This window comes from Rhinolophus sinicus, chromosome 14 (genome assembly GCF_057876585.1).
Source record: "Rhinolophus sinicus isolate RSI-liver-muscle chromosome 14, RSI-T2T, whole genome shotgun sequence".
Lineage (NCBI taxonomy): Eukaryota > Metazoa > Chordata > Mammalia > Chiroptera > Rhinolophidae > Rhinolophus > Rhinolophus sinicus.
The window spans coordinates 7,109,640-7,122,616 of record NC_142514.1 but is presented as its reverse complement, the minus strand read 5'-3'; the positions used below and the strand labels follow the sequence as shown (position 1 = coordinate 7,122,616).

Genomic DNA, 12,977 nt, shown 5'->3' with positions numbered 1-12,977 from the left:
GGATCACTGGGCCCATCTGGGCTTCAAGGGCAGGTCTGGGGTCACTGAGCGTTATCTGTATTGGAGACAACCATCCATGTGTACAAGCGAAGTCTACTTGTGGGATGAGGTCCCCTGGCAGGCACAGGTGTGGCCATCCTGTCTGACTATGGCTTCCAGGGGGCCCTCTCAGTGGGCTTCCAGGTGTGTGGGTTTTTAGGGTGTGATCCGTTGGAGTGAAGCCCCTTCTGACCATGGACCTGGGAGCAAAGCCGCTGCCCTCACTTAGCCTTTGGACCTATGTGGAGACTTGGACATGCCCACTCCTTTGCTGAGGGACATGTGAGGGAGCCCTGCCATCGAGAAGCTTCTCCAGGCTCCCTGTGCCCAAAGTCATGTGAGCCGAGACTTTCTGCCAGGGCCACCACCCTACCCCTGGCTCCACCATAGGGGCACACAGTAGGAGCTCACTAAATGGATGGATGGACAGATGGACGGGCGGGCAGACAGATACACAAATCAACGTGTGTGTGTGTGTGTGTGTGTGTGTGTGTGTGTGTGTGTGTACCCTTGTGGGCCTTACTGCAGGTCCATGGCCGTATAGTGAGTGGGCTTGCATATGCCCCCAGGACCGTGTGCGGCCCGCTCTGCAGTCGTGGGGAGGTAGCTAGCACTCAGGCAGTCTCGTTAGAGTTTCGGGCTGTTTGCGTGGGGCTGTCGTGTTCAGGGATTAGGCACTGTGACGGTGGCTTCTGGGCTTTCCATTGTGCACCTGAGGAATCCCAGCCAGTTCCAGCTGTAGCTTCTCAGGGCTGGGAAGTGGGCTTCCCGGGACCAGCCAGGCCGTCCAGGGCTGCAGGAGCTGCGGGAGGCGGAGAAGGCTGTGAGGGTCTCAGGCAGGGATGAGTGCCCCTCGGAGGAGCTGGGGGGAGTGTGCCCTTGGATGCCCTGATTGAGGCCTGGAGAAAGGGGCGGTGACAGTAAATGGCCAGAGGAGACGAGAGTGTCTGTGAGGGGGAACAAGGAAAAGGGGGGGCCTTCAGGAAGGCCCCGAGTGGCTGGAGAAGAGAGGCCAAGGCTCTCAGGGAGCACTGGCCGCCGTCGGCTGGGGCCCAGGGACCGGGCTGGGCAGAGGAGCTGCCGGGGATGCGAAGCTCAGATGGGGACGGCTGCCAGCCAAGTGCACTGGGACAGTACGGCAAGAGGCTGGCACGGGCTGCTCCCTGGCTGTCAGCTGAGAGCACGTAGGCTGAGGAGCTGGTTGTGGTGCAAAGCCGGCAGGTGACAGCAGCCTGACTCCACGTGTGAGCATCTCACCCACAACATGGCCTGCGTGCCCCTGTGTCCTCGTGTGTCAGAGGTCACGCTGCCTCCTTTATACTAACTGAGGCATGGCCGGCCTGCCTCTCAGAACAGGGGTTCTAGGGCCCAAGTAAGTGTAGAAAGTGCTTCCAGGAACCAGGTGCTGGGAAGAAGACTGGCCCTTGTGTTTGAAGAGTCATTCATTCGTTCATTCATTCATTCGTTTACGGATATTTCTTGAACCAACTAGTACATGCCCGGCTTGGTGCCCGGCTCTTGGATAGAGAGATGGGCAAGCTTGGTCCCCCTGAGCTCACAGTCTAGTGAGAGTTCAAACATGCAGTGGGCAGTGTCAGGGCAGTGTGACGGGACCGTGATTGGGAAGACCTCTGGCTTGGGGGAGGCAGGGGCAGAGGCTCCATCCCAGTCGAGGTGGCGGGCCATGCCTGGCACGCACGCCTCTGAGACCTCTCTTTCTATCCTGCAGCTGAAGGCACCCGGTGCACCGACCCACCCACAGGCAAGCCCGCGATGGCGGCCAAGCGCAAAGGCGGCCTGAAGCTCAACGCCATCTGCGCCAAGCTGAGCCGCCAGGTGGTGGTGGAGAAGGGAGCGGAGGCTGGCTCCCACACCGAGGGCAGCCCACTGAGGCCCCAGGACAAAGAGCGCAGTGGCCCTGAGTCAGGGGTGGCCCGGGCCCCTCGCAGCGAAGAAGACAAGAGGCGGGCGGTGATCGAGAAGTGGGTCAACGGGGAGTACAGTGAGGAGCCGGCACCCACGCCCGTGCTGGGGCGCAGTGCCCGTGAGGGCCTGGAGCTGCCGCCCGAGGGCGTCTACATGGTGCAGCCCCAGGGCTGCAGTGACGAGGAGGACCACGGCGAGGAGCTCCCCAAGGACGGCAGCGTGCTGGAGAAGAGCACAGACAGGGTGGCCTCCAAGGACAGCGGTGGCCCTGGTGCCAAGCAGGCTTCAGGTGGGTGTCGGAAGCCTGGATGGGACATAACCTGGTGAGGGGGCCCTAGCGGGAGGGGGTGGGATGGGGAGGGGGCGAGAGGTGTGTCCACGGGACACTCCCCGTCCCGCACTCTTGCTCCAAATATTGGCACCTCGTTCTGACCCAGTGAGGACTCGTGAGGAGGGTGGGCTGGGGCCAAGCTAATGCCTGGGATGGGGAGACGGGTGGGGGAGAAGCACCGGGGGTGAGAAGGGAAGGGCCTGACAAGGCAGCTTCCCAAGTGTGTGAGCAGGTTTGGGGCAGGGGGCGGCCAAACACATGGTGAGTCTTCAGGAAGCAACAGATGGAGAGATGGAGGGGTGGATGGGCAGACAGCGTAGCCAACTGTCAACACACACCTGCATAGGGAGGAGCTTGTTGGGGGGCGTGGTACCAGGCAGGACGGGCGCCTGCCTGGGGAGCAGCAGTGAGCGCCATGAGCCCCACTGGCTCACGGTCTGCAAAGGCTCTCGGGGTTTTCTTCAAAAAACTCTAGGATAGGCCTGTTCTCCCACCCTCGCTTGGTTCCTCCCGAAGTCTTCCCCACGTCTCACCGCCTGCCTTCTCCTTCCCAGAGGTCCCGGCTATCCTCAGCAGGACCTCTCGGGCAAGGCACAGGGCCGCAGGATGGACCGGCCGCATCTCCCATTACGTCCACCTGCCCCGGCCACGGCCCTCTGGCGGACCTCTCTTCCACGGGGTGGCTAAGGCCCGGCTTTTCTGGTGTCTCTTTGTCCTTACACTCAGTGCAATTCAGATCTCCTGCTGCTGCGGGGAGAGAGGACCTGGGGTTCCAGGTGGCAGGGGCGTCACCCCTAGGACTGGAAGCCTGGGGTCTGGGATCTTTTCTCAGCTCCCCGGCCTCCTTCCCAGGCATGTGCCTGGTGCCGGAGCCTCCCCTGCCTGCTCCCGTACCCCTTTCCCTCTGCAGTGAGGGGCACATCTCCTCCCTGCACGGGGAGCCCTGTGCAGCCACATAATTATGCGTATAAGATATAAACAGAGCTGTTTAATTATCCTTCGCCACATCAGTGACAGAGTAATTAACAAACATTGCAAGATCAATGAGGAAAAGTGTGACCTTCAGTTTCCTCTGATAGGAAAAGCCCTTGCCGTTCCGAGACACAAGGTGACTGCGCTGGGCCTGAGGAGGTGGGGGACAGGGACACGAGCAGGGCCGCTGAGCCGTCAGTGCTCCAGCCCCTCCTGTGCCCAGCTCTGCCCTGGACTCCTGACCCCTGCTTTCTCTCCTCTGGGGGACTGGCAGGCTAAGACGGCAGGAGGCAAGGCTAGAAATGGCAGTGGCTTCATGGCCTCAGGCCTTACCCCTCTGGTCTGAGGCCCAGTGGGACTGCAATGTGACACCTGGGAAGACCTGCTCAGTCCTGGGCCCTGGAGAGAGCCATCCGGAACCCTAGCCACCCACCGTGGGCTTGGTACTCGGGCCACATTCTCTGGGCCCTGGGACTGAGGAATGTACGCCTGTGGGCTGCCCACAGGACCCCTGCCTGATCCCCTCCCTGCTCTAAGCCGCCTGCCCTTCAAGGCCTTCTGTTTCTCTGCCATATATAGTGAGGGCTCAGCTGCCTCTAGCTATTTTTAGCCCCTTTCCCTAGTCCCTGAGCCGCTGAATCTAGCAACAGAGCCCACTCCCCCCAGGCTGGGCCCCAGCCCCCAGTAGCTTGGGGTCAGGACTGCAGCCCGCTGGCCGCTGCCCCACCCCCACCCCCAGGGCACTAGCTATGTGTTGGCTCCTTGAGTCACTGCCCACCTCAGGTGCCAGGTGCTACCCATGACTATCTTCTCCTCACACACGGGGTCCATTCCGCCAGGACTGCTTCCCCCGCCAGGAGCTCAGAGCCTCTCGTTACATCCTGCTGGGTTTTCTCTGGTGCCCAAGCCCAGCCCTGCTCTATGAGACAACGTCTAGGTGTGGTCTGAGGATACCAGACCTGGCAGGTTGGGGTGGGGGTCAGGAGGAGACCCCCTCACATCTCCTGCCCTGTTGGAATTCTGAGCCTCTCACCCCCTCTTTGGCCTCATCTTCCCCTGGCTGTGCTGTCAGGACCCCCAGCCTGGCGTCCTGCCGCTCTCAGTGTGTCCGGGTGTGCTGGCTCTGAAAACGCGTAGAGAGAACAGGAATGTCTCCTGGGGCCCTTGTGGGTCTCACCCTCCATGTGCACCCACCTTATTTAGGCCAGAGCACATAGTAGGTGTTCAGACGGTGTCCAGTGCAAGCAGGAGTGTGTTGTGTGTGTGTGCTGGGGAGTCACGTGTCTGCTGGGGTGGGAGGTGGTGTGTGGAAGGAGGGGCGCCTGCAGAGAAAAGCCCCGGCAGCATGCCATCATCTTGTCCCCTGCCATCCCGAGGCCAGTCTTGGGGAGCTGGGCGTGGGTTTCAGGTGGTTTGTGTACGTGTGTGTCTGTAGAATTAGGAAGGTGTGGGCATGAGCTTGCTTGTGAGTGTGTGTGCGCACGCTTCCCGATGCTCTGGGCTTCTCAGTGTGCCCTGGAGTGGACGCAGGTGGGGCAGGTGGTGGCTCACACTCGGGGGTGCTGCTCAGGGCCAGCAGGGCCAACCTTATGGCCCTGACTCTCCTCAGGGTGGCCCACCCTATGTATGAGCACGAATGACCAGAGAATGACAGGGGAGGTTTGAAGGACTCTCCCGTCATAAATCTTGGCGGGGGTGGGAGGGCCTGAGTGAGTCTGAGCCAGCGCATCGGCCGGGTCTCTGCCCACCTCAGCCCTGTTTGGAATCTGGGTAGGGCCAAGAGGCCGGGTCCTGGGGAGGCTGGGGGCGAGCCCTCATCCTCCCAGGGTAAGGGGCCTGTGTGTCCATTTGTGGGGATCAGGGCGGGTCCTCCACGTAGACTCAGCCAGGCCCACCGCCGCCCCTGGCACAGTGGCTCGCTCAGCCCTGGGCTGCCCCGACTGCTCAGCCACAGGCCCACACCTCTACCTGTCCCAGCCCCGTTTCCACCCCCACCTCCAGAGGCAGGTTGGAATCTGGCCTTACTTCCAGTAAAATGACTTCTCTTTCATATTAGGCCAAGGCGAGAGAGCGGAGACATTTATGAAACTTTGTTTAATGTACTGAAAAGCCATCGGCCAGAACATTTAGGAAATTGATTTTCCTGGCATTGATGAACTCGTTTTATTTTACCCCAGTATTAATTACTTTTTTTTAAAACAAATTAATTTAAGAGTCGTAAAACCTAACAAGTGAGCCAAATGTCCATAGCTCATGTCCCGCTCCGCCCCTCCCCACACCGGCCCCCTCCCTCTCTGGGTGGGGGCTCACAGGGGTGGGGGGTGGGCTCCTGTCCCTTGTGTCCCCTGCTCCCTCCCAGAGGTGACCGCCTGTCGTTCCTGCTGCAGGAGAGGCCTCCTCGCTGCGGGACTATGCTGCCTCCACCATGACCGAGTTCCTCGGCATGTTTGGCTACGACGACCAGAACACGAGGGACGAGCTGGCCAGGAAGATCAGCTTCGAGAAGCTGCAAGCAGGCCCCACCCCCGAGGCGGCCACCTCTTCCGTGCTGCCCGCCTCCGCCTCCGAGGACGCCCTCAGCAAGCGGGCGCGTTTCTCCAAGTACGAGGAGTACATCCGCAAGCTCAAGGCCGGCGAGCAGCTCTCCTGGCCGGCCCATGGCACCAAGACTGAGGAGAGGGCAGGCAAGGAGGCGGTGGGCCCCCTGCCTGGCCTGCGGCTGCCCAGCAGCACAGCGCACCTGGAGACCAAGGCCACCATCCTGCCCCTGCCGTCACACAGCAGCGTCCCCATGCAGGGCCTGGTGGCCCGCGCCTCGAAGTACGACTTCTTCATCCAGAAACTGAAGACAGGTGAGAACCTGCGGCCTCAGAATGGGAGCACCTACAAGAAGCCATCCAAGTACGACCTGGAGAATGTCAAGTACCTGCACCTCTTCAAACCCGGGGAGGGCAGCCCCGACATGGGCGGGGCCATCGCTTTCAAGACAGGCAAGGTGGGGCGCCCCTCCAAGTACGACGTCCGGGCCATCCAGAAGCCAGGCCCCACCAAGGTTCCGCCCACGCCCAGCCTGGCTCCTGCTCCCCTCGCCAGCGTGCCCACTGCTCCCAGTGCCCCCGGGCCAGGGCCCGAGCCACCTGCCTCCCTGCCCTTCAACACTCCCGAGTACCTGAAGTCGACCTTCTCCAAAACAGACTCCATCACCACGGGAACCGTCTCCACTGTCAAGTAAGACACGCCCCCCCCCCATGCCAGCCCTGAGTGGGACTGGAATACCGGGAGGCCCACTGCCCTGCCTTTGAAGCTCATGCTTGTGAACACAGCTCACACCTTCTGCACATGTCCTGTGCACCCACACTCATACACGCTCGGATTCTCCTGCACGTGCTTCCAGACACGTGTGCACACTACGCGTACACACTGATCCCTCTGCCTACGAGATCGCTCACACGCAGCTCATGGGCCCGCACACTACACGTCTTGCTGTGCACACACACTCACACACGAGGTGCTTTTGTGCACGTGCTGCTCTGCTAACACACATACCATGGGCTCCTGTCACCCCCATTTGCCTGTGATGGGCTTTCTCTGCCTGCCACCACGAGGGCCAAATGCAGGCGGGTGGTCAGCTGGAAAATCTCTACTCTGGGTTGGGGGTTCTGGAGTCCAAGCTGGTAGCCGTGGCTCCCAGGTTCAGAGCCTGGGCCATGGGGAAGGCAGCAAGAGAAGGTAGAGGCTGGGGTGAGTGTGTGCACACTCAGCACTAACTCCTAGCAGTGGTCAAATGTTCACAGGTCTTGTGGGGCTGAATGAGACCCTCTTCCCCCGGAGGCAGAGACGGGGCCTCAGTCGTGGAAGCAGATTTAGGGAGCCACCCCTCCCTGGCAGTGGGGAAGGCTTTCCCCACCTCCCAGCCACACTTGCTTGGTGCTGCTTTTACCCCTTACCCTGGGGGCTTCCCCAGAGGTACCAGGTACCCCTCCTCAGCCAGCAGCTTCCTGACTCCCAGTGTGCGAGAGGCCCAGGCCCCAGCTTCCAGGGCTTCTGCCCAGTTGGACTCTAGGCCAGGCCTGTGCCCAAGGTGGAACCCTCTAGTCCTGCCAGCGCAAGACAGTTCTGCCCTTGCTGGAGTTGAGCTAATTAACACCCTGAGTGCCTTAGAATAGCTCAGAGTGAGGGAGAGAAGGGCCAGGGCCCCAGGGCAGGGAGCTGCCCCCCAGATGCTCCTGGGGCATGAGGCCACCCCCTGTCCGCTAATCGGCTGTGCCCTGTATGTCTCTCGCCAGGAACGGATTGCCCACAGATAAACCAGCTGTCACTGAAGATGTAAACATTTACCAGAAATATATTGCCAGGTAGGCCCCTGGGGAGGAGACTGCCATGGAGAAAAGGTTGGGGGGCCATCAGGAATGTCTGGGGATGGTGGGACCATACATCCGTCTGACCGCTAGTGCCAAGGTACCAGCTACATGCCCATCCCCATGCACTCCTGCCCCCAAATTCCCCCAAGGGACTGCCCTCCACCCCATCTCAGAGGCCCCGCCCCCTCAATGTGATGCTGGCCACAAGCCCTTAAGTAGCTTGTACCCCAGGCAGGACAGGTTACCTGAAGGGGCCCGATGGCAGGGCCCCGCTGCAGGTGAGTGCAAATCCCGCTCCACAGCTCACATGGAGCCTGGGGTGGGTGCGGGCCACTGTGGAACTGTCCGGGATGAGAAGGGGCGATGGCCTCCGTGCTCCCCCCAGGCCAGGCCTTGACCCTCACCACTTGACTCCATACCTGCCCCTTTACATCCTTAAGGTAGCGGGATTGGCCGGTAAAAAGCCTTCACCTCAACAGATTCCCCCAAATCAGGCCCCTGGCTGCTAGTGCCCGATAGGGCAGCACATGGCAGGGGTCGTGCCCTGGCAGCTGTCTTCCTGCTCATCTTCCAGGTTCTTCCGTCCCTCTCTGTGTCTCTGCCTCCCTGTCCCTCTCTGTCTTTTTAGCTTTGCTCCGCTCTCATTATTATTATCATTATTATTAGTGCCTCAGCAGATGGCCCTTTTGGCAGCTTCAGCTTAAATATTTATTTGCAAGTGGTTCTCCCCCTTACAAGGGGGTTTCCTCTCACTCTCCCGCAGTCTCATGCCATCCTGGCTGGGCAGGCAGGCTGAGCCTACCAACTTCTCCACAGTTGTCATGTGTGCTCTCCCCAGGGTGGCGGTCCCCAAGGCTGTGAGAACCACACCCTGAAGCATCGGGGCCTGGAAAAGGCACAGGGTCTTCTGGGAGGTGGGCAGTGACCGGGCAGCTGGGGCTCCAGGCTGCGGAGCTGGCTGGAGAGTGAGCTCCCTGCCACGGGAAACCAAACAGATGCTGTGCTTTAAAAATTCATAACTCTGCACTGTTTCAAGTGTCAGGAAAGCCCAGGACAGAGAGTCCTTTAATACCTCTGGGCAACAGAGCCCTGGGCTGGCCCGGCCAGGGTCCCCAGCACCTGGCCCAGCGCTGGGTGGGGGGGCAGGTGAACTGCACCTGCACAAAAGGCAGGTGGGCCACCTTGCGCCTGCCTTCACCATCTCATCTCATCCCACCCCATCCCAGGTCTCTTCCCCATCTCTGCTCTGACTTTTCGCTTGCCCCAGCTCTTCCTCCCCACCTTGGTGCCAGGCTTCTGTGCCTCACCTAGCATTCACTCCAAAGGCAGATGCGACGGGTCTGCAGCTCAACGGCTCTAGGCTTCCTGACGGGCTCAATCACTTGTCCTGGCCTTTGAGGCCTCTGCCACTGCACCCTAGCAGACCACATCTGCCCCACCACATCCCCACACAGACCCCAGGGCCCCCTGAACCCTGGCACACTTCTGGGGCATGGCACAGACCCACGGCTGCTCAGGCCAAGGCCCCTGGAAGGGTCCTCCCTGGGGCTGGCAGCCAGAGGGGCCTGAGCCTCCCTCCTCTCTGCAGGTTCTCGGGCAGTCAGCACTGCGGCCACATCCACTGCGCCTACCAGTACCGGGAGCACTACCACTGCCTCGACCCTGAGTGCAACTACCAGGTAATGCCCATGGGCACCCGCCCGCCCTGCTTCTGCTCCTGCCGCAGCAGCAGAAGAGCCGCTCAGAAATGGGACGGGGGGCTCAGTTCTGCTTGGGCCACCTGAACTTAACTCGGGCAGACAGAAACCCCAGAAAAACTACCAGCCTGTCCACAAGGCACGTAGTAGGCCCTGGAGCCATACGCGTCCCGGTGATAGGAATTCCAGCTCCATTCACTGAGCCTACCCTGCACCAAGGGCGGTGCCAGACAGCCTCGTTTCCTTATCTAATTGCCCCCTCCCAGTGTCCTTATGAGGTTGGTATTACTGCCCCATTTTATAGATGATAACATTGAGGTTTGGATAGACTGTCACTTACATTCAAAGCTACCCGCTGGTGAGTGCAGGACTAGCGAATGAGAAGGGAGTGCAGGCAGTGTGCCCAGGGGATGCTCCCTCGGTCTCGCCGGGAGCCCAGCCTGGCATAGCCCATAGGTGGCACTGGGCGAAATGAGTTGTCACCATCCTGGCCTCTACCTTAAAGATCTGGTCCAAGTCATCCTCTCTGCTCCTGGGCGTGGCTAGTGGGAGTCTGGGGGAAGGTCAGGGGAGGGTCTGTGGTTCTGGAACTTGTGGATTTGTTCCCTCCAAGGTCCAGTGTGCTGGCCTCGGGGCAGTCTGGGCTTGTTTGTACCGAGACCTGAGGGCCCTGGGGCCAGCGCCAGGCCCCGGCGCTCTGGGCTTGGCAGTGGGCTCGGGCTCCTGCCAACCTGGCGTGTCCCGGCAGAGGTTCACGAGCAAGCAGGACGTGATCCGGCACTACAACATGCACAAGAAGCGCGACAACTCCCTGCAGCACGGCTTCATGCGCTTCAGCCCGCTGGACGACTGCAGCGTCTACTACCACGGCTGCCACCTCAACGGGAAGAGCACCCACTATCACTGCATGCAGGTGCTGCCCCTCCCCGGGCACAGGGCTGTCGGGCAGGGGCCCTCACTGACAGCCTCCCTGTCTCCCATCCCGGTACAGGGACGGCAGGCCAGTGGCGAGTCCTGGGGGCTCAGGCCTGGGCCGTGGCTGGTGGGCCAGGGTGGGGCCTTCCCCATGGCCATACTTGGTGTGGGCGAAATTCAGTGAGCTGTTTATACAGACCGACATTTTTCAGGCTTTAACACCAAGAGCAGCATTGCAAATGGTTCCTGAGGAGGTTTTTGTTTAATTCTTTGTTTTAATGCCACGCAGAGTCTGGGCTTTTTCAAGGTGTCAGGTCCAAGGGGAACAACTTTGGGTTGCAAATAGCAGTCACTGCGCCTCCCCCGGTATTTGTCAGGGGGTTGTTATGGCCTCCGTGAAACAACCTGGGCCAGGAGGAGAGGGGGGCTCGCTCTCTGGGCTCTGAGATGGTGCAGACACTGGCACGGCCCAGCCTTCAAGAGTGTTCAGATTCCACTGGTTTTTACTCAATATGGCAACATTGCTGCCTTGGCCCAGCTGGGGTGGGTGGGGAGGGCCCTGTGCCAGGAAACATCCACTAAGCGAGTGCCTGGGCTAAAGGTGACCACCAGGCTCCAGGGTCGAGCCCTGCCCACCCCTGGGGGCTTTAGAGGGACAGCCACAGACGGGGGCTCCAAACCCACCTCCTATAGGACTGGGTTCCCATGCGAGTGCCGGGAGGTGTCTGGGGTCCCTGAAGACGATCCGGCCCCGGACACGGGGCAGGGCCAGGCCCTCCGGGCCTCAGGGGTCTTAGAGGTTTTCTATTGTGGTTCCTAAGTTAATCTTCTCGGTTACCCCAGCTGGATGTTAACAGGTGCAAAAGCTCCCCTGAGCAGGGCGGTCAGGGGCCCGAAGCCCCACAGCCCCAGAGGCAGCCGGCAGAACAGCCGCTCTGACCTTGGTGCAGGGCTGCCTGGCCTCAGTGCCCCTGACTGCCGCTCTGGCCCCGCAGGTGGGCTGTAACAAGGTGTACACGAGCACGTCGGATGTGATGACCCACGAGAACTTCCACAAGAAGAATACCCAGCTCATCAACGACGGCTTCCAGCGCTTCCGGGCCACTGAGGACTGTGGCACAGCCGACTGCCAGTTCTACGGGCAGAAGACCACGCACTTCCACTGCAGGTACCTGGGAGGCCGGCCAGGGACGCAAGGAAGGAACCAGGTCCCAGGGATGGCTCAGGGCCTTGCCTCCTCGAGGGAGTAGGAAGGGAGTGGCGAGCTGTTCAGAGGCTCTGCCTTCGTGTCCAGCCTGGTCTCCCATCAGAGGCCCATCCCTCCTGCAGTCATGGTGGGGGCAGGGCAGGGCGTCCTCTTGGCCCCATGAGGCCCCATGACAAGCTCCCGGTGTCCCATCCAGGCGTCCTGGCTGCACATTCACCTTCAAGAACAAGTGTGACATCGAGAAGCACAAGAGCTACCACATCAAGGACGACGCCTATGCCAAGGACGGCTTCAAGAAGTTCTACAAGTACGAGGAGTGCAAGTACGAGGGCTGCGTGTACAGCAAGGCCACCAACCACTTCCACTGCATCCGCGCCGGCTGCGGCTTCACCTTCACCTCCACCAGCCAGATGACCTCGCACAAGCGCAAGCATGAGCGCCGGCACATCCGCTCCTCGGGCGTGCTGGGGCTGCCGCCCTCGCTGCTGGGCGCCAAGGACACCGAGCACGAGGAGTCCAGCAACGACGACCTGGTGGACTTCTCTGCCCTGAGCAGCAAGAACTCCAGCCTCAGCGCCTCCCCCACCAGCCAGCAGTCCTCCGCCTCCCTGGCCGCGGCCACCGCCACCGCCGAGGCCGTGCCCAGCGCCGCCAAGCCTCCCAACAGCAAGATCTCCGGGCTGCTGTCCCAGGGCCTGCCTGGCTCCATCCCCCTGGCGCTGGCCCTCTCCAACTCAGGCCTGCCTACCACTGCACCCTACTTCCCCATCCTTCCGGGCCGCGGCAGCGCCTCCCTGCCTGTGGGTGCCCCTGGCCTCATGGGTGCCATGTCGTCTGGGGCAGCAGCCTCAGCAACCCCTGATACGCCTGCTCTGGCTGCCTCTGGAGCTGGTGACCCCGCCTCCGCGGCTGCCACCTCTGTCCCAGTGCCCCCTGCCTCCATCATGGAAAGGATCTCTGCGAGCAAGGGCCTCATCTCGCCCATGATGGCCAGGCTGGCCGCGGCCGCCCTCAAGCCCTCTGCCACCTTTGATCCAGGTGAGCAGGCTGGGCCCTGCCCAGGAAGCAAGCACCTTACAGACCCCAGGAGCTCCCTGGCCTCAGGTTACGGAGCAGAGTGGGGGGGTGTTTGGCCGAGGCATCTCTCTACTCCCTGCACCCAAGTCCCTTGCCCCTCAGGCCCCCCTCTTTGCCTTGTCTCTGCCTCCACCCTGCTTATTTCCTATTTGGGGCTCCTCATTCTGGCCTGCCCACCCCAGGCAGCTCTTGCTTCTCTCTCCTCATCTGTGAAGTGGGAGCGATAGTCCTGGCCTCGTGGGGTGCCTGTGCGTCCCCGGGCAGTTGCGAGCGGCCCCCACCGCGGTCTTCTCATCCTGCCACATCACAAGTCCAGCCCCTGCTGGGAGCAGTCCCAGAGCCCCCGTTTCCCTTAAGGCCTCCTCCCGGTGACCTGGAAGGGACATGAGTCCAGTGGTGGGTGGCTGCATTCAGGGACACTCAAGGAGATTCGTGCCTGGACAGCCCCTCAA

General features: G+C 61.3%; 1 protein-coding gene across 6 annotated transcripts in view; it reads left to right on the top strand.

Moving 5' to 3' along the window:
• Positions 1-12,977, top strand: part of CASZ1 (castor zinc finger 1) — a 150,191-nt gene that overhangs the window by 120,632 nt on the left and 16,582 nt on the right. For all 6 annotated transcript variants that reach the window (XM_074334061.2, XM_088790113.1, XM_074334060.2 and 3 more), the window contains 7 exons: positions 1,769-2,254; positions 5,656-6,496; positions 7,555-7,623; positions 9,218-9,308; positions 10,075-10,239; positions 11,237-11,409; positions 11,645-12,486. In XM_074334061.2, the coding sequence (XP_074190162.2) occupies positions 1,769-2,254; positions 5,656-6,496; positions 7,555-7,623; positions 9,218-9,308; positions 10,075-10,239; positions 11,237-11,409; positions 11,645-12,486 (2,667 nt within the window). The remainder of the gene's footprint in view (positions 1-1,768; positions 2,255-5,655; positions 6,497-7,554; positions 7,624-9,217; positions 9,309-10,074; positions 10,240-11,236; positions 11,410-11,644; positions 12,487-12,977) is intronic.